General features: G+C 43.5%; 1 protein-coding gene across 3 annotated transcripts in view; it reads left to right on the forward strand.

Moving 5' to 3' along the window:
* os9 (OS9 endoplasmic reticulum lectin) overlaps positions 1 to 23646 on the forward strand; it is a 55733-nt gene extending 32087 nt beyond the window's left edge. The window contains exons 8-15 of one of the 3 annotated variants that reach the window (XM_080218021.1): positions 1843 to 1964; positions 4811 to 4871; positions 5127 to 5212; positions 8005 to 8244; positions 12736 to 12919; positions 16128 to 16301; positions 21022 to 21134; positions 22538 to 23646. In XM_080218021.1, coding sequence (XP_080074147.1) covers positions 1843 to 1964; positions 4811 to 4871; positions 5127 to 5212; positions 8005 to 8244; positions 12736 to 12919; positions 16128 to 16301; positions 21022 to 21134; positions 22538 to 22675 — 1118 coding nt within the window. In that variant the 3' untranslated portion in view covers positions 22676 to 23646. The remainder of the gene's footprint in view (positions 1 to 1842; positions 1965 to 4810; positions 4872 to 5126; positions 5213 to 8004; positions 8245 to 12735; positions 12920 to 16127; positions 16302 to 21021; positions 21135 to 22537) is intronic. The other 2 variants (XM_080218022.1, XM_080218023.1) reach the window with 2 other exon arrangements.
* The last annotated feature ends 3440 nt before the right edge of the window (positions 23647 to 27086 follow it).

Consider the following 27086-nt stretch of genomic DNA (forward strand, 5'->3'; position numbering starts at 1 on the left):
TCTATTCAATCTCTCTTCATAGGCTAACCCCCTCATCTCCGGTATCAGCCTAGTGAACCTTCTCTGCACTCCCTCCAAGGCCAATATATCCTTCCGCAAGTGCGGCGACCAAAACTGCACACAGTACTCCAGCTGTGGCCTCACCAGTGCCCTGTACAGTTGCAGCAAGACCTCCCTGCTTTTATATTCTATCCCCCTCGCTATAAAGGCCAACATCCCATTCGCCTTCTTGATCACCTGCTGCACCTGCAGACTGGGTTTTTGCAATTCGTGCACAAGGACCCCCAGGTCGCCTCTGCACTGTAGCATGCCGCAGCTTTTCGCCTTTTAAATAGTAATCCCTCCTATTATTTCTGCCAAAGTGGATAACCTCACGCTTGCTAACATTGTACTCCATCTGCCAGGTCCTCGCCCACTTACTCAGCCTATCCAGATCTCTCTGCAGACTTTCCACACCCTCCACGCAATTTGCTTTTCCACTCATCTTCGTGTCATCAGCAAATTTTGTTACCCTACGAAATGAGCGGAGAAGCTGTGGTCATTCCTCTTGGAGTGAAGGAAATTGAGGGGAACTTTGATCGAGGTTTGCACGATTAGATTGGCTTTAGATAAGGGCTCAAAGAAAAACTATTCCCATTGGCTGATGATACAAGGATAAGGGAGATACAGGAAGGGATGCGAGGAAGAGCTTTTTATACCGAGTGGAAATCTCTTGGAACCCTGTGCCCATGCAGGGGCGGAAGCAGAGATGATCAGTGATGGACACTCAAGAAAATAAACTTGCAGGTTTCCAGGGATTAGAGTAGAACTGACTGGATTGCTTCACACCTGATGGTGCTGAATGGCTGCCTTCTGTGCTGTAAGTGACTGACTCCATAATGATAAAGATCAGTAGCAAATCTTCACCAGTCGCTCTGCCTTTTAACATACTGCCTGCTAATGTTGCCTCTTCCTCAGGCATGTGAATGACAAACTGGATTTGTTGACATTGGGCATTTGATTTAGAGCCAGTGATTTGGGTGTGCTACTTTAACTCCATTAGGCCACTGCTAGGAATATAACATCCCAATTTGACGCATACTTCAAGGCTTCCATTTTGTGCCCTCTTGTCTGTTACTTTGTAATATTCAGTCTCTTTCTGGCTCTCAGGTTATCTCTCTATCTGCTCTTGCCTACATCCTGTAGGAGCGGGGTGGGGGGAGATGGTTACAGGGATTTGGAAAGCTGTGTGGAAGTAGCTTGGGGTTACAGGGATTGGTTCTGGTAACCACGTAATACGACAGTCATGTGGTTAGCAGGAGCCAGTAACCAATGGGACACAAGACTTGGAGTTATTGACCAACCAGATCAGACGCATGTTATTTGAAATGCCCATGATTCAAAACAGCAACTATTTCTCTCTCCACAGATACTGCCAGGCCTCCTGAGTATTTCCAGCAGTCTGTTTTATTTGCAGGCATTTGCTTTTGGATTTTGTTAAAATTTATCATTTTGAGATTTGAACTGAAATTACCCAGGTCGTATCACAAGAGGAGACTGTCATCCCAGCAGTGTTTCAGATTCAAATCTTAAGCTTTTTAAGTTTATTTATTAGTGCCACAAGTAGGCATGCATTATGCTGCAATGAAGTTACTGTGAAAATCCCCTAGTTGTCACACTCTGGGTTTACTGAGGGAGAATTTAGCATGGCCAATCCACCTAAATCTTAAAACATTTGGTGTACTAATCCCAAAATGTACTCCTTCACTTGTGAATGGATCTGAGTGAATCCATCTTTTACTGAAATTACATGTGGAGCATCTGTGACTGTTGACTGACAGCAGGGTTTTATTTGATTCACAGGAGGTGGAGACTTAAATTCACAGGAGGTGACTGAAGAGGATGACTTTAGTGAGGATTTCTGGAATAAGATCAGCAAACCAGAGACGGAGGATGGTCTCCTTCCAGAGGAAAGGCTAGAAGAGGTATTTATTGCAGGATTTTTATGTATCTAGATACAGCAATGAACCTTCATGTTGGGAGAGCAGTGGATAGTGTGGCAATCTTTGTTAGTAAGTGTTAAATCCTATTGCTCCTGCGTCTTCTCCTCTGTCTAGTCTACAATCGGACGAGAGAACATACAATTCTTAGACCTGGTCACCCCACGCTCCAAACATAGACTGCCTGCTCTGGGCAGATCCCAACAGCTCACTCCACACCCAAGATCGCATGACCCATTCCCTTAAAGGGACTGTGCCCCAACATGCATAACACCAAGTACTTGAAACTGGCGATTGAAAGATGGATATTCAATTAATGATGCAGATCTTACTGCAAAGTGCTAATATTTGAAAACTCAAAATTTAGCCTCCACTTTGAGAAATAACTGAGCAACCTATTGCAATTGGGAAATGGGACATGACTAAATTGGCAGTGTTTCTTTTCTTCCTGTTCTGCTGAAAGTTTCATGTTCAAAGCATTTGCACCAGAGCCTAAAAGTTATATTTTTAGCAAACGGCAATCCTCAATATCGTGATCTCAACATGTTCATTTCTCTTTGCGAGGGATGTGGGCATTGCTAACAAAAGCCAGTATTTGTTGCTCACCCTTATAATTGCCCTTGAACTGAGTGGCCTGCCACACCGTTTCAGAGGGAAGTTGAGAGTCATTACTGTGGCCACATGTAGGCCAGACCAGGTAAAGATGGGAGATTTCCTTCCCCAAAAGGTATTTGTGAACCAGATGGGATTTTTTTTTTTGTTGCAACAGTCTACAGTGACTTCACAGTCACCATCACTGAGACTTGCTTTTTGATTCCAGTTTATTAATTGAATTCTAATTCCAACAGCTGCTATGGTGGGATTTGAATTCTGTCCTAGGTTTCTGGTTTACTAGTCCAGTGAAATTACCACTACACTACCATCTTCCCCCATCATGATACGATGGAAGTCTGAGGCGACTTCTATGAAGTTATGTCCCACATGTGTAGACCATAAGAAATAGGAGCAGAATTAGGCCACTCGGCCCATTGAGTCTGCTCCACCATTTGATCATGGCTGATATTTTTCTCATCCCCGTTCTCTTGCCTTTTCCCCATAACCCCTGATCTCCTTATTAATCAAGAACCTATCTATCTCTGTCTTAAGACACTCAATGACCTGGTCTCCACAGCCTTCTGCAGCAGAGAGTTCCACAGATTCACCGCTCTCTGGCTGAAGAAATTTCTCCTTGTCATGAGTTATTCCGATGAGCATCATTTCAAGCTACTTAAAATTTGGGAGCATTGAATCTTGGAGAAATTTGCGGGGGAGGAATATCAGCAAATTGAATGTCTGCATTTGTTTGTGTGTTAAAGAACCTTGCTTTAACCATCCCAAAATGGATTTTTTTTTCCTCATGTCGTACCACCTGAGTCTGGTTAATTTTTATCCCTGGTGTGCTTTTTTGAAAAAAGCAAAGCTTAATCCAGATTATACTTTTTAAATCCTAATGGAGAGTGTGAAAGTGTTTTATGGATCCAGGCAACAGCTGAGAGAAATGATGAATGACAAGTTTGATAATCTCTTCATACTTGTGCAGTGGTTATAGGCTTTTGTTGGATCCATTCATTTGTTTGAACAGGTGAAGGGACAGCACTTGGTACAAGTTTGAAAATGGATTTCTTTTATTGAACGGAACTTTTTAAAAAAAAATGACAGACGCAAAGAAAAGCAAATTTGGAGACTGGCTTCACAGTCAGACCCTGTACTGAACTGAAATCCAAAATATATTTCAACCCTTATGTTGTTGGAAGTGTTTTTTGCAGGATGTCTCCATCTAGAAAAACGATCCTCACGGCTGCTGTTTGCCTGTATTGTGTACCTTCAGGAATGGGGTCAATTTTTTAATCCAGCATGCCTTCTGATTCTACATGTCGTCAAGCTTGCTACAGTTATTAAACTTAGAATTAGTTGCATAGGCAGAAATATCTTAAAATGAAGTCTTTGCATAGACCTGAAGCAAGCAGGGCTAAGCATACACAGGATCTCTCGGCATTAAGGCAATGTGCCCAAAGTATAGCGTCGTGCTGGCCATAAATGCAGCCTTAGTATCCCTTGTCGTGTGCATGCAGTGTGGTGTAAATTGTCCAGTGTCTAGTTTTTAAACACAACCTTCCCAATTTTAATAGTGGACCTAGATTTGGAGTGCTGTGAAATTTTTGGATGCAAGGGTTTTTCTTTTGGTTTAAAATACTTTTAACTCTACGTTGTGTTTTATCCATTTGTACCCTTCACTCTTTCATACAAACACAGTCACAAAGGTTGGAAGTGTGCTTCACTCAAACAGTCAGAGAAGTCAATGTGTAATGGAAAGGAAGGGGGCAGGGTGATAGCCAGGATCCTTCTGCCTAGTAGTGTCTATCTTAACAGTTTTGAATATAGAACTGAAATATTGAATGTCTATTACTTCAAATCTTAACACTTCTTTACCTCAGACTTGATGCATGAGCATTCACAGTGCCACATATTTACCTGGGATCACTACTACACCGTGAAAAATGTTGTGAGCTGGCATGTGGTTTCAACTTTTATTTTAAGCCCTTGCTTTCTCAACTTCATGGCAGTGTTCCCAATTTAAAAACTCCCTTTCTCTTAGCTGGATTTTTGAGGTCCGATTTCCTTAATTCAAAAATTGATGGAAAAATACCCCAAATTTGTTTCTTAAATCTGCAGCAGAAAAACACTGGTGACTTATGAACCCATTGTGCCAGAAGTGTTTACAAAATGTCTAGGTAATGTGCAGAACCGTACTCTTGAGGGCGTAACAGTAATGACATGTTTCTTCTTTTTAGGCTGACTCTAAATTGAATGATGCAGTTAATACTGAGGAAGATAACCTTCTTGGTGACCAAGGTAAACAACAGTTGCTATTATCTGTCTTCCTGAGGTCTACAAAACCCTTGAAATTGGAAGGGTCCATCCCACAGATGTCCTTCAGGTGTAAAATGGCTTGTTTCTGTTTGACCATTTTCCTTGACTTGAGTGAAACTACAATCTAATTTAATGCAACTTGTAGCTTTTATTGTTGAAAATTTTTTAAAGTTTTCCAACTTCAATTCTGAAGTGGCAGTGATCTTGTTTTGTTTTTGCTGCCCCCTTTCCGTTTAGGAAAACAGAGCGTGCAGTTCAGAATAACACGGACCCCTGATGATCTTCTAAAATTGATTCGAGAATTAAAAGACCAGAGTAAAAAGGTACTGATGGAGGGGCCAAATGGGTTAGTGTAGTTCTCGAATGTTAATCTTGAAGCAAAGCATTGGTTGCCATGATTTCACTGCTTAGTGTTCTGTTTGAGGAATTGTAACTAGCTTGACTAGACCATATTGGATGATTAGGTTTCGTAACAGTTTGAGTTCCTTTCTGTAACCTTTTTGCTGACATTGGTTTCAATGAACATCACTGCTCCTTGAAAACCAAACAACTGTGCATTTCTGCATAGAATTGCATGCAATGGAAGGCACAGAAACAGGCCATTCAGCCCATCCAGACCATGCCAGTATTAATGCTTCACTCGAGTCTCCTCTCATATTTTCTCATCTAATCCTTTATTCCCCTCTCCCTCATACCTGTCTAGCTTCCCCTTAAATCCATCTGTTGTTCACTTCAGCCGCGCTCCCTGTGGGCGCGAGCTCCGCGCTCTCGCCGCTCGGGTAACGGAGTTAACGAATTCAAGGTTGGATTTCTTAGTAACTATCTTATTTTGATGGCTTCTAGTGAAACTCTTCCCCATGGAGGAAGCATTCTTTCTGGGTCCACTCCACAAAATCTTTCCAAAAATTTTGAGGCCATCCCTCTCAGAATCATTGAAATAACAGCAGGAATCATAGAATCCGTACAGTGCAGGAAGAGGCCATTCAGCCCTTCGAATCTGAACGGCCCACCCTGGTCCTACCCCGCAACCCCATAGTTTCCCTGCTAATACCCCTGACACTACGAGGCAATTTAGCATGTACACCTGACCTGCACATCTTTGTACTGTGGGAGGAATCCGGAGCATCTGGAGGAAACCTGCACAGACACTGACCCAAGGCGGGAATTGAACCCGGGTCCCTGGCACTAAGTGCCACCAAGCCGCCCAAGTGTTTCTTTTTCAAGAGAAAAGAGACCCAGTTTGTCAATGCTTTACTGATCCATTGCTTTACTTATCCATTTATATTGTCCTGCACCCTTACGACCAGAGCTCCATGCAGTAGTCCAATTGTTGTCTAACTCTACCTTTTCAATTCTATCCTTCTGGCAATAAAACTTGGTTTGCATTCTTTTATGGCTTTGATAACCTGTGGCACCTCTTTTTTTTGTGGTATATTTCTATTCTGTATTCCCTTGTTCCTCTACCTCACCTAGACTCGCACCTTTGCAATGATAAGTGATCCCCTTATATGCTGTCAGTAGCACAGTGGTTAGCACTGCAGACTCAGTGCCAGAGACCTGGCCTCAATTCCAGCCTTGGGTTGCTGTCTGTGTGGAGTTTGAACGTTCTCCTCCTGTGCGTGGGTTTCCTCCCACACTCCAAAGATGTGCAGCTTGGTTAGATTGGCCACGTTAAATTGCCCTTAGTGTCAGGGGAACTAGCAGGGTAAATTTGTGGGGTTATGGGGATAAGTTCTGGGTGGATTGTGGTTGGTGCGGACTGAATGGCCTCCTCCTGCACTGTAGGGATTCTGTCATTCTGTTCTTTCTATCAAAATGTGCTACATAACATTTATATTCCACTTCATTTGTCAAATTACAGGAGAACATCAATAATTGTGGCAGAATTGACAAATGAAGTTACCTGTGATATAGCACGCTTTGATGAGCAATAGAATGACAGAATTCCTGCAGTGCACAAGGAGACCATTCAGCTCTTGAGTCTGCACCGACCACAATCCCACCCAGGCTCTATCCCCCTGTAACCTTACCTATTTACCCCGCTAGTCCCCCTGACACTAAAGGGCAATTTAACATGGCCAATCCAACTAACCTGCACGTCTTTGGACTGTGGGAGGAAGCCGGAGGAAACTCACGCAGACACAAAGAGCATGCAAACTCTGCCCAGTCACCCAGCAGTGGCAGGTCACTGTGAGGCAGCCTTTTTTTACATTTTAAAAATCTGACCTTGGGAAGCAGTATTTTTGTGAAATACCCTGGCAACTACCCTCTACTGAGCTCAACCCAATCTGTGATCAATTACTCAAATGTTCAAACTATCATTGTGTGAAACACACTCGTTCAGGCATCCTTCTTGAATCTTAATCTGTACTTCAGTCCACCATACAGCAAGGTTAGTAATGTGTGCTAAAATTAACTTAGTAGTGGCATATGTTACACACCAATCCCATCATATGCCATGGAGGGATAGTCAAATTCCAAAATAGGATTAAGGGTGGCACAGTGGTTAGCACTGCTGTCTCACAGCGCCAGGGTCCCAGGTTCAATTCTGGCCTCAGGTCACTGTCTGTGTGGAGTTTGCACATTCTCCTAGTGTCTATGCAGGTTTCCTCCCACAGTCCAAAGATGTGCAGGTTCGGTGGATTGGCCGTATTAAATTGACCCTAGTGTCAGGGGAATTAGCTGTGTAAACATGTGGGATTACGGAACTAGGACCTGAGTGGGATTGTGGTTGGTGCAGACTCGATGGGCCAAATGGCCTCTTTCTGCACTGTAGATATTCTATGATTAAGCTTAGGAGTTTCCAGTTATGACTCCAATTGTAGTTATAAGTTTTCACCCTATTTGATACTAATATTCTGCTGAAGCTAATGTTTAAACAGTAAATTATTGTCTTTTTACATACTAATTATCTACACCCTATTTGGAGCTAGGTTAGATTGCAAGTAACAATATACTTCGCCGTCACTTGTAGACAAATTCTAACCACCTTGTTTGTACTGGTAAATGTATTTGGATTAAAATATTATCCAGGGCTGGCAAATATAGGGGCTAGCAAATTGTGTTTCCAGTTGTACGTGTTGCAATTTAAACCTTTGTTCTTGGTGTCTGAAAGCAGAAAGGTGATGACGACAAGGATCCAACCAAAGACTCTTCTGTGGGGTCTTCTGCCAAATCCGCTGACCAAGACTTGTCAGCAAAACAAGAGGAGATGGTTGATATTGAAGAAAATGAGCTTATTAAAGACTTTGAAAAGGAACTGAAGGATGTGTCCATCCCAAAATCCAAGGTGTCTGAGATTAAAAGAGAAGTGAAAGAAGAAATGGAAAAAGAATTTGAAAATCTTATTGATGAAGTGAGTAATGCTGCTTTAAATTCAAAAGGAGTTGCAGATTTATTAAAATCAGTCCAGAATACCTGATGAGGCAGGGACTTAGCAATATATTTTTTGAACTAAATTGTGTTAGTGTTAGAATGACAGATGTGTTAGTAGGTTGTGTAATATGCAAGGCCGCATATGTCAAATTATGAATTGAGCTGCAGATTATGCACTGTTACACACTTCCTGCACTGATCATCTCAGTGCAGGATTTTATGGCTTTGTTTACCCCGAAACCATAAAATTCTTCTTCCCCCACCGCCGCCACCAGATGCATGTGCATGCCACATCAGGGCTGAATCTGGGAATTAGCAAGTCCACTGAGAACCAATGGGCTAGTGAAATAAGATTGTACCAGAAGCAGCAATTTGATTTTGAAATCAGCAGATCAAGGCTGGAAATTTCTGGCTATTCATGCTGGCAGAATCTTCTTGTCCTGCCAATGGTGCACCCCTGCAATTGCTTGTGTGTGTGCAAGTAGTTCAGGTAGAAATATACATCTGCAAATCCTGCAGCATTCTTTGATTTGATTTATTATTGTCACATGTATTAACGCAACGAAAAGTATTGTTTCTTGTGGGCTATACAGACAAAACATACTGTTCATAGAGGAAATGAGAGAGTGCAGGATGTAGTGTTACAGTCATTACTAGGGAGTAGAGAAAGATCAGCTTAATGCAGGGTAGGTCCATTCAAAAGTCTGATGTTGACAGGGAAGAAGCCGTTCTTGAGTTGGTTGGTGCCTTCAGACTTTTGTATCTTTTTCCCGAAGGAAGAAGGTGGAAGAGAGAATGTCTGGGGTGCGTGAGGTCCTTGATTATGCTGGCTGCTTTTCTGAGGCAGTGGGAAGTGTAGACAGTCAATGGATGGGAGGCTGGGTGATGGATTGGGCTATGTTCACAACCCTTTGTAGTTCCTTGTGGTCTTGGCCAGAGCAGGAGCCCATACCAAGCTGTGATACAGCCAGAAAGAATGCTTTCTATGGTGCATCTGTAAAAGTTGGTGAGAGTCGTAGCTGACGTGCTGAATTTCTACCACCTGCACATATCCTTCCTCCTCAGCTACTGTACATCAGGTCCAGTGGGACTTTACAAAGTTTTTTAAGCACCATTATGCAAAGGTTTATTGATTCTATAGCATTTACAGCGCAAAAATGGGTCATTCAACTTGACTAGTCCAGAATAAAACCAAAAAATGCTGGAAATACTGTGTTCTGCTGTCCACAGATGCAGGTTTGAGCCCATGCTGCTTCTGCACCATGCTATCTTCCTTTATTTAGTCTGCTGTGCATTTCCTTCCATTCCTTTCTTCCTCATGCATATCTAGCTTTCCCCTGAAATACAGCTGTGCTTTTAATCGCAACTGTTTCTTGTGGCAGCAAGTTCCACATTTCTCATCACTGGGTGAAGAACTTTCTTAATTCTGTATTTGATTTATTAATGACTGACATTTATGGCTGAGTTCTGGTCTTGCCCACAATTGAAAACATTGATTTTTATTTCATTTGTGGGACACGGGTGTCGCTGGCTGGCCAGCATTTACTGCCCATCCCTAGTTGTCTGAGGGCAGTTGAGAGTCAACCACATTGCTGTGGCTCTGGAGTCACATGTAGGCCAGACTGGGTAAAGACACTAGCGAACCTTCATAGCGAGGGGGATTGAATATAAAAGTAGGGAGGCCTTGCTGCGGCTGTATAGGGCATTGGTGAGGCCGCAGCTGGAGTACTCTGTGCAGTTTTGGTCGCCACACTTGCGCAAGGATATTTTGGCCTTGGAGGGAGTGCAGAGGAGGTTTACTAGGCTGATGCCGGAGTTGAGGGGGTTGAGCTATGAGGAGAGGCTGAATAAACTAGGCTTGTACTCGTTAGAGTTTAGAAGAATGAGGGGAGATCTCATTGAGACGTATAAGATGATGAATGGGATGGATAGGATAGAGGTGGAGAGACTCTTCCCGCTCAGAAAGGACAGTAGGACTAGGGGGCACAGCCTCAAGATAAAGGGGGGTGCGGTTTAGAACGGAGTTGAGGAGGAACTTCTTCACTCAAAGGGTGGTGAATCTCTGGAATTCTCTGCCCGTTGAAGTGGTGGAGGCTGCCTCGCTAAATATTTTTAAGATGCGGGTTGATGGGTTTTTGATAAGCGAGGGGATTAAGGGTTATGGGGAGAGGGCGGGAATGTGGAACTGAGCCACGACAGATCAGCCATGATCTTATTGAATGGCGGGGCAGGCTCGAGGGGCTAGATGGCCTACTCCTCCTATTTCTTATGTTCTTATGAACCAAATGTTTTTTCTGACAATGGTTTCATGGTCATCAGTAGATTCTTAATTCCAGGTTTTTTTATTGAATTCAAATTCCACATCTGTCGTGGTGGGATTCGACCCCGGGCCCCCAGAATGTTGTCCTGGGTCTCTGGCTTAATAGTCTAGTGATAATACCACTATGCCATTACCTCCCCACTGATCAAAGCAAATTACCGTGGATGCTGGAATCTGAAGTAAAAACGGAAAATACTAGAAAATCTCAGCTGGTCTGATAGCATCTGTGGAGAGAGAACAGAGATGACACTTTGTCAGAGCATGAAACATCCTCTCTTTCCTATTGAATGTTTTCACCTTCCTACCTCTAACAGGTCGTCCCTCAGTCTTCTCTTTTCTTGAACCAAAATCCCTAGCTTGGTCATTCCTTCCTGATAAATGCAGTCTCTAAGTTCTGGCACTTCTGGTAAATCTTTTTTGTACTTTCTCCACTGTTTCTCTGTCCTAGAGACAAAAGCTGTGCACGCTGGTCCACGTTTAGTCCAACCAAAGTTCTATGCAAGTTTAATATAGCCTTTTTGCATTTCAATTCTATCTCTTTAGGAATGAATCCCAGTGTATTTTTATGCACTTATGAATTTGTTCAATCTAACTTTTTGTTCCTCCGAAAATCCAATCTATAGCGAGTTCCCCTGTCCACGATGACTTGACAGATTTTTTTTGTGTGGGGGGAGTGGTGTTAGGGTTACCTGGAAAGCAATCCAGCAGCATCATGCTTTTAATCAGTTTTTTCTCCCCTGAGGCCAGGCTTATTAATTTTTTGGATGCAGCAATATTTCAGCATTAAAAGAATCCATTTGCCAAATCTGTTATTTGAATAGTATGAACAGGCAGAGCCCAGAAAGTGCAGCAGTCTCTGTCCCCCTCAAGTTTTTTTTTTTGCATGGCAGTTAGTGATTAAGCAACAGCAAGCAGAAATTAATCTCGCTGATGTCAGAGAGGTTTACAGCATGGAAACAGGCCCTTCAGCCCAACTTGTCCCAACTGACTTGCTGCCTTTTTTAAACCCCTAAGCTAGTCCCAATTGCCCGCATTTGGCCCATATCCCTCTATACCCATCTTACCCATGTAACTGTCTAAATGCTTTTTAAAAGGCAAAAATTGTACCTGCCTCTACTACTACCTCTGGTAGCTTGTTCCAGGCACTCACCACCCTCCGTGAAAAAATTGCTCCTCTGGACACTTTTGAATCTCTCCCCTCTCACCTTAAACCTATGCCCTCTAGTTTTAGACTCCCCTACCTTTTGGGAAAAGATATTGACTATCTAGCTGATCTATGCCCCTCGTTGTTTTATAGACCTCTACAAGATCACCCCCTCAGCCTCCCACGCTCCAGAGAAGAAAGTCCCAGTCTATCCAGCCTCTCCTTATAACTCAAACCATCAAGTCCCAGTAGCATCCTAGTAAATCTTTTCAGCACTCTTTCTAGTTTAATAATATCCTTTTTATAATAAGGTGACCAGAACTGTACACAGTATTCCAAGTGTGGCCTTACCAATGCCTTGTACAACTTCAACAAGATGTCCCAATTCCTGTATTCAACGTCCTGACCGATGAAACCAAGCATGCTGAATGCCGCCTTCACCACTCTGTCCACCTGTGACTCCACTTTCAAGATGCTATGAACCTGTACACCTAGATCTCTTTGCTCTGTAACTCTCCTCAACACCCTACCATTAACTAAGTCCTGCCCTGGTTCAATCTACCAAAATGCATCACCTCTCATTTATCTAAATTAAACTCTAATTGATGCTAACTCTAATTGACACTAATGCCAAGAACTTTTACAATCTTTCAGTTTCCAAAGGAAAACGTTACTCATACGCCTCATCGAAGTTGTGTTATTTAGGCTCATCAGTGTCCCTTGCCTTATTTACCACCTCCAGGGATGAATTGAACTTGTAATCTTGTGGAATATGATTTGGAACTGGAAATAAATGGCATAATGCAACTGATGCTATAGTTGTGTTAGTCCCTCCTGCAACGGATTACGAAGAATTGCCCTATACTTACTGAGAGATATTCGTCAGTGTTATTTTTCCTAACTGAAGTGTATTCTATGTAATTATATTTGTTTGTGTGGTGTAGCCTTGGAGTGGGGGCAGCAGGACAGCACATTATTTTTTTATTGTGTATAATAATGTTTTTCAGGCGCAAGATGAACTTGAAGCAGAAGGCCTCAAAGGGGAATTTGATCGCAATCAAGCCTCCAAGACCTTGGCTACTACCCTAAACAAGCTTATAGACAAGCTTGACGAAACAGAAAATTTGCAAGAGGAGGAAGATAAGGACGTAGCAAAGGGTACTCCCAGCCGCTCCACAAAACAGACAGGAGGTACACAACACCCTTTCGTCCCACAATCCTTTTGAGATTTTTTTCCCTTCGCATAGAGGTGGTGAACATGGCAAAAATATTAAACAAGTACTTTGTATCTGCCTTCACGTAGGGAATGGATGAAAGAAAAGTTATGGATAAGGTAATAGAGAAGGAGCACTACGTCAGGAAAAATGTGTTGGACAGCATTATAAATTTTGCAGATGATACAAAATTTAGAGACAGATGCATAAAGTAGTCGGTAGTAATGAGGGTAGTTGTACCCTTTGGGGTGACTTCAACAGAATAGTGCATGGCAGATGGAGCTCAATGTAGAGAAGTGTGAGGTACCCTAATATTAAAAGACCGTATGCTAAAAATTGTACAATTCTGACAACTGTTGATGAGCAGAGAAACCTTGGTCTGTGTGCACAAACCCTTCGGTAGCACAAATTGAGAAGTGATTTTAAAAAAAGCCTATGTGATACTTAGGTTTATAAATAGAGGCATAAAAGCAGAGGGAACTTCGTAAATTGTTCAGGCCTCAGTTGGGTATTGTGGACAATTCGGGCCAATGTGCTTCAGGAAAGATTTGAAGGTGTTGGGGTACTGAGGAAGCTTACCAGATTGTCATCTGGGATGGAATACTTCTGTTATGAGGAGAAGTTTGAAAAGCTAAGATTGTCTCCTTGAAGCCGAGGAGATTAAGATGTTGCCCATTAGAGGATTTCGAGTTAGATGCAAAGTTCTCCTCTGATAGAAGACCATTCCCGCTGGCAATTGAGGGCAGATGTCATCTATTTTAAAATAATTGGGAAAACTATCTGGAGGGGGCAATGAGAATTTCTGTTCATTGAATTGTCAGGATCTGGAATGTTCTACTTGAAATAGATATTCAAAGCTGATTCCGTGACTAAGATTAGAAGGGAGTTGACAGGTACTTGAGGATAAGGAGTTTACCAGATTATAGAAAAGAATGGGGGTGTGGGACTAAGACCAGCTGATCTTTAGGATCTGTCACAGGTATAATGTGACACCTTCTGTGCAGTAAGTTTATATAATTCTCCTTTTCTCTTCCTTTTTCACCACAGCTCTTATTTTTCCACTTGAATGATTACAGGGCTCCTGCCCCATGTTTTGGGAGTGTACCTCTTTCCTTGGGAAAGACATCCTGACATGAATCCAAACTTCCTTTCTTGTTGAACACTGCGGATTCAAACTGTATTCTACTATCATTTTGCATTACTTCCCATCCCTCTTGGTTTTCTTTTTGAAGGTCAATAAGTCTGTTGCTCAAATCTTCCCCCATATTTCAGACCTCAATGGAAATGAGTCTTATCACACTCTCCTGCAACTTTACCAGCACTTTTATATGGCTTTTTTATATACCTTGGTGACAGGAATCTCAGTTAGTCTGACCAGGGCAGTATGTGATCTGACATGGCTTTCTCTGGCTTGTATTCTATTGTATTGACTGTGAGCTCTAGTATTCTGTTTGCTTTCTTGATTGCAGCTCTTGTGGTGGTAGAGAATGTTGGATCCACCAAGAACCCAGGTGTCTCAATTCCATCTTTAACTATTTTAGATGCGCGAGTGTTTATTTCTGCTTTTTTGTGTTCTTCCAATATCTGCGCTTAAAATTTCATCTGTCTCTGAAATTCCATTTACATATTTTGTGCACTCTTCCTGAATTTCCTCCCCAATTCACAGAATAGAATCCCTGCAGTGTGGAAGGAAGCGATTTGGCCCATCAAGTCTGCACTGATTTCTGACACTGTCTTCCCGTGCCATATCCCTGTAACCCCACACATTTACCATGGCTGAAGCCAATTAACCTGCACATCTTTGGACCCTAAGGGACAATTTAGCATGGCCAATCCACCCTAACCTGCACATCTTTGGACCCTAAGGGACAATTCAGCATGGCCAATCCACCCTAACCTGCACATCTTTGGACACTAAGGGGTAATTTAGCATGGCCAATTCACCTAACCTACATATCCTTTCAACTGTGGGAGGAAACTGGAGCACCTGGAGGAAACCCATGCAGACACAGGGAGAACGTGCAAACTGCACACACACAGTGATCCAAGGCTGGAATGGAACCTGGGTTCCTGGTGCTGTGAGGCAGCAGTGCTAATCACTGTGCCACCGTGCTGCCCTGTGAACTGTAATTAACTGTACCTTTCACCTAATTTGGCATCATTTGCAAGTTTGACCAGTTTAATGAATCTATAAATCCCAGCAATAGATTTAAAATTGAACTGGTAGTGGTCCCAGTATTGAATCCTGGAGCACCCCACTGTACTTCTCACCAGTTGGTGCAACTCCTTCAATGCATACCTACTGTTACCTACGTTTCAGTCAACTTCTTAGCCATTGACCTTGCATCTACATGGTTTGGGAAGTCTGGGCACAGCCATGTTGTGGAACCTTCTGCAATTGCCTTAGATTATAGTGATTAGAGGTTGGTTGGACAAGTCTTCCCTTGGAGTCTGTACTTGTTATTTATTGCTGATAATCTTGAAGTTTGCTCCTGATGGGTTCAATTGATTTACATGGTGCAGCTCACAACATAATGCAAATAAATTTAACATCACATGATAGTGAAGTAAGATCATGGGTCTGTAGTTACCTTTGGCCTGTTTTCACCCAACTGAAACCTTGACTCCCTCAGTATTGATGGCTCAAATCCTCTCTTGCTTTTCATGGCACCTATATGATCTCTGCCTGTTTATTTGATTTGTTCTGAGCTCCTTTAGCTTGTTTGGAAGTTCCTCCTTGCTTGTATTCAAGTCACTGGTTCTAATTTAAAGGCATTAGCACACTGCAGAAGTATCGCTTGAATAATACACCCCTCTCAAGGTGCTTGTGTTAATCTGTCCTTTCTCCTGAAGTTGGCCTTGAATCAAGATACCCAGAGGTTTTAGTTGATGGTTTGGAGCAAAAGCATCGCTGTAAGGACTTTGGGATTGGGATGTCTTTCCCAAGATTGTGTGAGGATGCTTTGCGATCAGGGTTGTGCCCTGATGGTGGCTTGTTCAGACTACTCGCTTTTTAAAGTATATTTTTCATAAACTGTGGGCAGCAGTCCCCAGTGTAGGGATGAAGGCGTTTTTTGTGGAGGTCTCAAAAATATTACGAAATGTTAGGATTGATGTACTGTTTTGTTTTAAAAACGCGAATAGCCTTTGTACCTTTTTGCTACTGACTTCTTGCTGCATTTCAGAAACTGAAGAAGATACTGAGGGACACGTTAAAGTCCGAGTCACAAAAATCAACCCAGGCAGCCCACTACATAAAGAAATGAAAGTGCGTGAAATGAGTGGCACAGACCCACAGCTCAGGCAGATTCAGAATGTGGTGAAAGAGCAGCTGGAGAAAGCAGGATTGAAAGCAGAAGGTAGTTTGGCAACTATTTATACTGCAACAATAAGCCTTCCTGCATTCCCCCTCCTGCAAAAAGAACCAAGAGTCGTTTTAAAGACGTGACAGTGGAGGGCTACTACCGTGCTACCTCTGTCCAAAATTTTTTGCTTTGCTATCACGCTCGGGTAATACAAAGCACTGTCCACTGTGGATGGAATCCAACAGTTTATTTGGTAGCACAAACCACAAGCTTTGAGAGCTGCTCCTTCGAGAGGTGAGTGGGAGTTCTATCCATAAACAGGGCATATAAAGACACAAACTCAATTTACAAAATGGTTGGAATGCGAATCTTTACAGGTAATCAAGTCTTAAAGGTACAGACAATGTGAGTGGAGAGAAGGTTAAGCACAGGTTAGAGATGTGTATTGTCTGTACCTTTAAGACTTGATTATCTGTAAAGACTCTCATTCCAACCATTATTCTGTAAATTGAGTTTGTGTCTATATATGCCCTGTTTGTGAACAGAACTCCCACTCACCTGATGAAGGAGCAGCACTCTGAAAACTAGTGGCTTGTGCTACCAAATAAACCTGTTGGACTTCAACCTAGTGTTGAGAGACTTCTTACTGTGCTTACCTCAGTCCAACGCCGGCATCTCCGCATCACCCTGGATGTCACAGTGATTAGCACTGTTGCTTCACAGCACCAGGGACCTGGGTTTGATTCCCAGCCTGGGTCACTGTGTGGAGTCTGCTCGTTCTCCCCGTGTTTCTCTGGTTTCCTCCCACAGTCCGAAAGACATCCTGGTGAGGTGGATTGGCCATGCTAAATTCTCCCTCACTGTATCTGAACAGGAGTGTGGCAAGTTGGGGATTTTCAGTGACTTCATTGAGCGTTAATGTAAGCCTACTTGTGACACCAGTAAATAAACTTAAGCTTAAACTTTTTTCTTTGATTTTCGGCCATACCGACAGCGATATCTGCCGGTTATAAAAGTAAAATGAGTTTGACTGACATCACACTAACTTTATGACAATAAAATGTGAAAAATGCCCATAATGGTGACTAAATGGGAGCTTTGTGTGAGGAAAGTGAATAATGCACAGTTTACTTTGAAGGTGTGCTTAAAACATGTCGACAAAGTAAAAACACATTTGCCTGTATCCACCTTGTGATGTGGGAGTGTTCAATGCTGACAGTGGGTGCCAGAAGTGGAAATATTTTCCAATTCACAGCACTGACCTCCCTCACTAAGTACAGAAAGGAGAAAATGTACTTATTAAAAGTGCACTGTCTTCTATCCTAGTGCGGTTCATTGAGCATGTCATTTTGGTACTTGCCTGATTTGAACTATTTCCATATAGATTAGATCACGTGCAAGAGTTAAAAATACAATTTCAGGGCTGACTGATGCAGGGCTGCCGTATTAAATGTTTTCAATTTTGGTCCTGTGCCAAACCTTTTTGCCTGACTTTACAGGCATAACCTAATTGATCATTAAATCATTAGATCATAAAGTAGTAGAAATGCACAGTGGTTAGTGCTGTTGCCTCACAGCACCAGGGACCCGGGTTCTATTTCCAGCTTGGGTCACTGTCTGTGTGGAGTCTGCACGTTCTCCCTGTGTCTGCGTGGGTTTTCTCCGGGTGCTCCGGTTTCCTCCCACAGTCCAAAAGACGTGCTGGTTAGGTGGATTAGCCATGCTAAGTTCTCCCTTGGTGTATCCAAACAGTTATCTGTGGACTTCCCAGGGAGAGTGACCACAATATGATAGAATTCTAGGTACAGTTTCAGAGTGAATGCCATAGGTCCATAGCCGGTCTCCTCTTCCCCACAGTGGTTAGCACTGCTGCTGTCACAGCATCAGAGGGACCTGGGTTTGATTCCTGGCTTGGGTCACTGTCTGTGCGGAGTCTGCACATTTTCCCTGTGTCTGTGTGGGTTTCCTCCAGGTGCTCTGGTTTCTCCCCTCAGTCCAAAAGATGTGCTGGTTAGGTAGATTTGGCCATGCTAAGTTCTCCCCCAGTGTATCCAAACAGGTGTCTGAGTGTGGCGACAAGGGGATTTTCACAGTAACTATGCTGCAATGTTAATGTAAGCCTTACTTATGACACTGATGAAGAAACTTCAATTTATGCTCCTGAAACACTTGTTTCAGTTATATCAGCAAAGTTTTAAATTACTGTAACCACTGAATCTTTCCCATGTGAAATGATTGGCTGCCCTTGACATCAAGGCAGCTTTTGATCAAGTGTGGCATCAAGGAACCCTGATGAAACTGAAGATGGGAATTGGCAGGGGGCAAACTCTCTGCTTAGTGTCATATCTGGCACAAAGGAAGATGGTTTTGGTGGTTGGAGGTCAATCGTCTCAGTTCCAGGACATCAGTGCAGGAGTTCCTCAGGGTCAGTGTCTGAGGCCCAACCATCTTCAGCTGCTTCATCAATGACCTTCCCTCCATCATAAGACCAGATTTGGGGATGTTCGCTGAGTGCAGAATGTTCAGCACCATTTGCAACTGTTCAGACACTGATGCAGTCCATCTCCAGATGCAGCAAGATCTGGAAAACATTCAGACTTGGGTTAATGTGTGCCACTAATATTATTTTCCTCCTAATTGCCAGGCAATGACTGTCTCCAACAAGAGAGTATCTGACCATCACCCCATGACATTCAATGGGGGTTACCATCGCTGAATCCCCCACTGTCAACATCCTGGAGGTTGCCATTGACCAGAAACTGAACTGGGCCCAGCCATTTAAATACTGTCTCCCAGGTCAGAGGCTGGGAATCCTGCAGTGAGTAACTCACCACCTGACTCCCCAAACCCTTTCTACCATCTATAAGTCAGGAGTGTGATGGAATACTCCCCACTTGCCTGGATGGTGCAGCTCCAACAACATTCGAAAAGCTCGACACCATTCAGGACAAAGCAGTCCTGCTTGATCGGCACTCCTTCCACCAACTATATTACTCTTCCTTTGTTACTGGGTGAAAATCCCAGAACTCTTCCTCCCCAACCCCGTCAGCACTATGGGTGTACCTACACCTCAGGGACTGCAGCGGTTCAAGGAGACAGCTTGCCACCACCTTCTCAAGGGGCAGTTGGTGACGAGCAGCAAATGCTGGCCTAGCCAGTGACACCCACACTTCGTGAACAAATAACACAAAATACCCTTGGCTGTGGTGATTTGAGGTTGATGGACTAGCTTGATGTTAGTTTATTTTTAACGTGCTATCATCCTGGTGTTTTCAATAGTGCACAAATTTTCAAAAGCTGCCATGCTCCGTGTGTTGCTATTCACTTCTGTGGAAAGGGTCATCTGATTTTCTTTAAAACGCAATATTATTCTGAAACTTAGACTTGCACCAACTAGCTTTTCAGCTCCTTCTGTCAGGCCGAACAATGCCTGAGTTGGTTAGCCTTCAGCCCTAGCCACAATTCCACGTGTTTGAGGAGGCACTTTGCTTCTGTCTGGTCCAGTGAAAGATGAAATGTTAGTGTACTCGAATCATTCTTTCCATGACTACCATCCCTCTACAAACTGAGCTTTTGTTTCATGATGCTCCCTTTTGAAATGGTTTACTGTAACAGTTTTTCCCCAAGTTATGAGAGCATGTTGCATTAAGATTGTTCCTCGGATTTCAAATGTGAAGGAAGGAAGTGTTTTATACTATTGTATCCAGCTGTTCAGCTACTGGTGTTATTTCTATTGTAGTTCACCAAGACTTGTTCTCAGTGGAAGCAAAATGTGTTTTGGGTAACTCACATTGTCTTTCAGAAGTTGGGATGGTTGTCCTAGTAATGTGTAAATATTTGGAGTCATAGTCAGAGGTTTACAGCATGGAAACAGGCCCTTCAGTCCAACTTGTCCATGCCACCCTTTTTTAAAACCCCTAAGCTAGTCACAATTGCCCGCATTTGCCCCATATCCCTCTATACCCATCTTACCCATGTAACTGTCTAAATGCTTTTTAAAAGATAAAATTGCACCTGCCTCTACTACTACCTCGATCAGTTCGATCCAGACACTCACCACCCTCTGAAAAAATTGCCCCTCTGGACCCTTTTGTATCTTCCCCTCTCACCTTAAACCTATGCCCTCTAGTTTTAGACTCCCCTACCTTTGGGAAAATATATTGACTATCTAGCTGATCTGTGTCCCTCATTATTTTATAGACCTCTATAAGATCACCCCTCAGCCTCCTGCGCTCCAGAGAAAAAAGTCTCAGTCTATCCAGCCTCTCCTCATAACTCAATCCATCAAGTCCCGGTAGCATCCTAGTAAATCTTTTCTGCACTCTTTCTAGTTTAATAATGTCCTTTCTATAATAGGGTGACCAGAACTGTACATGGTGAATGGAGTGGGTGGGACGACTCCACCCTACTGACTGAGGCCACTGGCATTTCAATTGTGAGACCTTTACACATCATTCGGCATGAGATTGGCAATTCATGCCGTTTAAGTGCGTGCTCACAGCTAAGTTAAATGGGATGAGGTTACAGTCGTCGTTTCCCCCCCCCCCCCCCCCCCCCCCAAGGGATTTGTAATGATTACAAGTCTGTTCTGTGCTCTGTCTGATCTACAGCAGCTTATAGCAATCAGGTAATTAGGAATACCAGAACTTTGCATCTATTTTTAACAGCTAGTAAAATGTTCTTATTTGAATAACATTGCTGTCTGAGCAGGGCAAAAAAGATTTTGAAGGATGCAGTGACAATTCGCTGAATAAACACTGGGTTTTCTCTTCAGGTAAAATCGAAGTGAAGATTGTAACAACAGGATCTCTTGGGGATGATGATGATATGCACTGGCTATCGGAAGAAGATACCAAATCTTTCAGAGAGCTTCTCATCAACTTGCTGGTGGGAATGCTTGCTCTACTACGTTGTTAATCAGCAAGATTGTAATGCTGTTTTCTCCCCAGAGGGTATTTCGCAGAATTCCTACAGTGCTGAAGGAGGCCATTCAGCCCATTGAGTCTGCACTGGCACTCCCATCTTACCCAGGTTCCCCCTATCCCTGTAACCATGTATATTTACCTTGCCAATCCACCTAACCTACACATCTTTGGACACTAAGGGGCAATTTAGCACGGCCAATCCACCCTAACCTACACATCTTCCAACTGTGATCTCCATGTGCAATTTGTAGACAAGGTAGAATTTGCTATTTGCAGTGGGAGTTTATTGGAAAATCAGTGGCCCTATTACATGCTATTCTCCATTCTTGTATCTATTAGCACTGTGCTCCCACCATTTTTCATATTTCACGCATTGATATTGTGGGGCCTTTGAAAATTCCACGCACTAACTCTTCCAGTCTGTTATTGGTTGTCGTTCTTAAAGCTTGCTGTCCATTTGAGTTTTTGGTTTTGAGGGTTGAATTATATCCAGATCTGGGGTAAACTCAGTACGGTCCTTCCAATAGTGTAGAAAATTAGCTAAAATGCAACCTTCATTGACTTGTCAATTACAAGTGGGCACAGGTTCAAGGCGAGAGGGGGAAAGTTTAAGGGAGGTGTTCGGGGGAAATTCTTCACGCAGAAAGTGGTGGGTGTCTGGAATATGCTGCCAGAGGAGGGGGTGGAAGCAGGCACATTAGCAACGTTTAAGAGGCACCTGGATGGGTACATGAATAGGGAGGGAATAGAGGGATACGGACCGAATAAGGGCAGAAGGGTTTTTTTAGTTTAGAGCATCATGATTGGCACAAGCTTGGAGGGGCCGAAGGGCCTGTTCCTGCGCTGTATTTTGTTCTTTGTAAATAGTGATGGGGCAGGAGTAACACCAGTCTATCTGCAATCATAGAATCCCTACAGTGCAGAAGGCCATTCAGTCCATCGAGTCTGCACTGACCCCAATCCCACCCAGGCCTTATTCCTGTAACCTCTCACATTTACCCTGTTAATCCCCTCACACTCGAGTTAATTTAGCATGGCCAATCCACCTAAATCCCACATCTTTGGACTGGTGGGAGGAAAGCCATGCAGACATGGGGAGAACGTACAAACTCCACAAAGACAGTCATGCAGGCCAGGAATTGAACCCGAGTCCAAGGTGCTGAGAGGCAGTAGTGCTAACCGCTGTGCTGCCCATTGGCAGGTTGGGAATGCCTATTCTGCAGAGGTATAAGCATTACAGAGGAAGATTGGGAGGAAACATGACCTTTCTGTCTTTTCAAACTTGGTCAGCCAGGTGTTCATCTGCTGACTGGAGATGCATTGTGTGTATCATTTAAAATCTGAAATATTACATTTTTCCAATAGACCGGTGGTACCGAGGAGGTTTACAAAGAACAACAGAGGCAGCAGCAGTTGGAGGATAATTACCGCTTTGTGTGGGGGGAAAGCCAAGAGGAAGCACAGTCATCGAGCAGCACAGATTCTGACGATATGGACTTCTAGGGACACGTGACTCTGGGCATAAATCAAACACATCTTTGGGTGTTAGCACATGAACCAGTCAATTTGCACTTTGCCATGCATAGCGGCATATTTGTGATCACCGATCACAATAGATAATAAATGAACCTGCAGAAGAACGGTCAGATATTTGCATTTTTATTGAGCTGACGTGGAATTTTATGTTTGTCTGATGCAGTCTTTTTTTGTGGTGGAAATGGGTAGTGCTAAAACCTCAATGTGTTTCTCAGTGGCAAACCTAATCAGCAAAGCACTGACGCGGCCAGACATTCTCCTTGACTCGTGGACAAACGTGATTCCGTAAGAGGTAAGGACTATTGATTAATGTGAAGTCTGAGCAATGAATGTAATGTTTTTGTCCTAAAATGGAAGTCGTCTCTTGAAATCACAAGTAGAAAGCTGGACAGGGGAAGAATCCGAGTAAGAAGGCTTGAGCAACCTGAGGAAGACTTGACTGGGATTGCTTCAGAGCAGTAGCAACCGTTCCCGTCTTTAGATTCCATCACTGGCTTCAAGCTCTTTGGGAGATATTTATTTCCATGATGGTATTGTTTCCTGCCCAGTTAGCCAAAGTCTGAGACCATAAGCAACTGTTCTCTTTTTTAAACCTTGGACCAAGACTTCCTTGTCAAATGGCAACTTGCTGCTAAGAAAAGTATAGCCAAAATGCGACATGATCCACTGTCCCTTTCGCGATTAGCTATCACGGCTGCCAGATACTTGTCTCTGGGAGCCAACTGGTAATTTTATTGATGTTTGTGTATATGTTTGTGTCTTTTTTTTGTGTTCACTGCTTTGTAATTCCAAAATATGGATTTGCTTTGTCAATAACGCAGCAGCTGCAATGCAAGTTTGCCATATGTAGGCCAAGTAGAGACCTACTTTCTCCAACTCTTAAGATATTTGAGCAACACTGATTGAATAATGTTTAATAAAAATATAGTATACAGTTGCGTACAGTTTAACCATTTTTTCTGAATCAAGCACCTAGTGGGTGAAAAGTTTTGCACTTCACTCAATACTGAATTTAAGCAAAGTGGAGATGCTGGTGTTGGACTGTGGTGGGCACAGTAAGAAGTCTCTCAACACCAGGTTAAAGTCCAACAGGTTTATTTGGGATCATGAGCTTTCGGAGCAGTGCTCCTTCATCAGGATGTAAATACTCCTGATGAAGGAGCACTGCTCCGAAAGCTCATGATTCCAAATAAGCCTGTTGGACTTTAACCTGGTGTTGTAAGACTTAAAGCTTTCACAGTTGAGGAGTTTAGATAATGCACTGAAATGAAGTCATCCAGCTTGAGAATTTTGACAAATATGAGCTGATCAGAGAGCCCTTGGGATTTTCAAAGCGCAATTCGCGTCTGACAAATGTCGTTGAATATTACAAATGTTTGAAGTTTTATTGATTGGTGTCACAAGTCATGTTACATTAACACTGCAATGAAGTTACTGTGAAAATCCTTAAGTCACCGCACTCCTGTTCAGGTACGTTGAGGGAGAATTTAGTGCGGCCAGTGCTCCTAGCCAGCACCTCTCTCGGACTGTGGGAGGTACCCTGGAGGAAACCCACGCAGAGCAGACTGTGGGCGGAAACCAGAGCAGCCGGAGGAAACCCATGAGGTTGATGAACAACTTTTTTTAATATGAACTTCTAGAACCATTCAACTTGGTTCTCCTTGAGTGTTTGAAATGAGACAGTGGAGTTGGAAGCAACTTGGAGGGGGAATTGGTGAGGAGATGGGAGCCCTAGGGTGTGCCCTAGGAATCTGTACAAGGGCTTCAATCTTTTAAAAAATGTAGAACTATTCATGCCATAGATGCCAGGCAATGACCATCATTGAGGGAGGATCTAAACATTGACACCCAGTGGCATTACCATCGACATCCTGGGGGTCACCGTTGACCAGAAATTCAACTGGACCCAGCCGTATAAATACTGTGGCTCCCAGAGCAGGTCAGAGGCTGGGAATCCTGTGGCGAGTAACTCACATTCTGACTCCCCAAAGCCTGTCCACCATCTACAAGGCACAAGTCAGGAGTGTGATGGAATACTCCCCACTTGCCTGGATGGGTGCAGCTCCAACAACACTCAAGAAGCTCAACAACATCCAGGACAAAGCAGCCCCACTTGATGGGCACCACATCTACAAACATTCACTCCCTCCACCATGGACACAGTGGCAGCCGTGTACTGTGTTTCAACTGTTTGTCTACAGACGCTGCATATTTCCAGCATTTTCTCATTTTTATTTACAGCATTTTGCTTTCCAGTGTGTGTAAAACGGGTAGATTTTTAAAAATATATATATTTTATCAAAGAAGAAATAGCGAGGCACCTAGAAAAGAATGGTTTGATCAAGCAGATGCAGCACGGATTCGTGAACGGGAAGTCGTGTTTAACGAATTTATTGGATTTCTGTGAGGATGTGACTAGTGCAGTAGACAGGGGAACCGGTGGATGTGGTGTTTTTAGATTTCCAAAAGGCGTTTGATAAGGTGCCTCACAAAAGGTTAGAGTACACGGAATTGGGGGTAAGGTGTTAGCGTGGATAGAGGATTGGCTGTCTAATAGGAAGCAGAGAGTAGGAATCAATGGGTGCTATTTTGGTTGGCGGTTGGTGACTAGTGCCACAGGGATTGGTGCTGGGGCCTCAACTGTTTACAATTTACATAGATGATCTGGAGGGGGGGGCTGAGTGTAGGGTAACGAAACTTGCTGCTGATATGAAGATGAGTGGAAAAGCAAATTGTGCGGAGGGTGTGGAAAGTCTGCAGAGAGATCTGGATAGGCTGAGCGAGTGGGCGAGGACCTGGCAAATGGAGCATAATGTTAGCAAGTGTGAGGTTATCCACTTTGGCAGAAGTAATAGTAGGAGGGATTATTATTTAAAAGGCAAAGCTGCAGCATGCTATGGTGCAGAGGGATCTGGGGGTCCTTGTGCACGAATCGCAAAAACCCAGTCTGCAGGTGCAGCAGGTGATCAAGAAGGCAAATGGGATGCTGGCCTTTATAGCGAGGGGGATAGAATATAAAAGCAGGGAGGTCTTGCTGCAACTGTACAGGGTACTGGTGAGGCCGCAACTGGAGTACTGTGTGCAGTTTTGGTTGCCGCTCTTGCGGAAGGATATATTGGCCTTGGAGGGAGTACAGAGAAGGTTCACTAGGCTGATACCGGAGATGAGGGGGTTGGACTATGAAGAGAGATTGAATAGACTGGGTCTGTACTCATTGGAGTTTAGAAGGCTGGGGGGGAGTGGGGGGAAATCTTAGACATAGGATAATGAAGGGGATGGATAGGATAGAGAGATTCTTCCCGCTTAGAAAGGATAGTAGGACTAGAGGGCACAGCCTCAAAATAAAGGGGGTGGGGGACAGTTTAGATCAGAGTTGAGGAGGAACTTCTTCGCTCAAAGGGTGGTGAATCTCTGGAATTCTCTGCCCATTGAAGTGGTGGAGGCTACCTCGCTAAATATATTTAAGTCACGGGTAGATAGGTTTCTGATAGACAGGGGAATTAAGAGTTATGGGGGGGAAAGTGGAACTGATCCATTTCAGATCAGCCATGATCTTATTGAATGGCGGGGCAGGCTCGAAGGGCGAGATGGCCTACTCCTGCTCCTATTTCTTATGTATGTACATATTTCCAAGACCTGTCTGTTGCTTGCTACTGCAAGTGAACCTTGGCTGGACCACAGTTCAGCAACCTGTAAAATTTCTGAGTTCTTTTTGTAGTACAAATGAGTTTAGGAATAACAAATGTTCTGTTGTGGTCATTGATTTGGGCGAATGAGGTGTTCATAAATTTGAATGCAGCAATATAAGTAGTCATTGAATTAGATCAAAGATATTTTCAAATGCATGGTTTTTGACACTAATATTTACGACGCTACAGGTCTCTTTGACATTTGAACGTGGCGTCAAGGAGCTAAGGGAAAATTCTCCGCTAGTTGTGCCAGATATGACTCCAATGGAAGATGGTTGTGGTGGTTGGAGGGCAATTATCCAAGAGATCTCCGCAGAAGTTCCTCAGGGTCTGTCCGAGACCCAACCATCTTCAGCTGCTTCATCAATGACCTTCCCTCCATCATAAGGTCAAAAGTGGGCGTGTTCACCATTATTCAGACAATGTAGGGTAATGCACTCTCCACTTGCCTGGATGAGTGCAGCTCCAATAGCACTCAAAGCTTGACACCATCCAGACAAAGCAGCCCACTTGATTGCTTACCTCATTTAATCCATCTACCATTAATGCTTAGTTACAGCCATGTGTACCGTCTACAAAATGCACTGCAGCAACTCCCCAAGGCTCCTTAGAAAGCACCTTCCAAACCCACAACCTCTACCATCTAGAAGGATAAGGGCAGCAGATACCTGGGAACACCTCCAAGCCAC

Source organism: Carcharhinus amblyrhynchos, chromosome X, assembly GCF_965287045.1.
Source record: "Carcharhinus amblyrhynchos chromosome X, sCarAmb.v2.hapA, whole genome shotgun sequence".
NCBI lineage: Eukaryota > Metazoa > Chordata > Chondrichthyes > Carcharhiniformes > Carcharhinidae > Carcharhinus > Carcharhinus amblyrhynchos.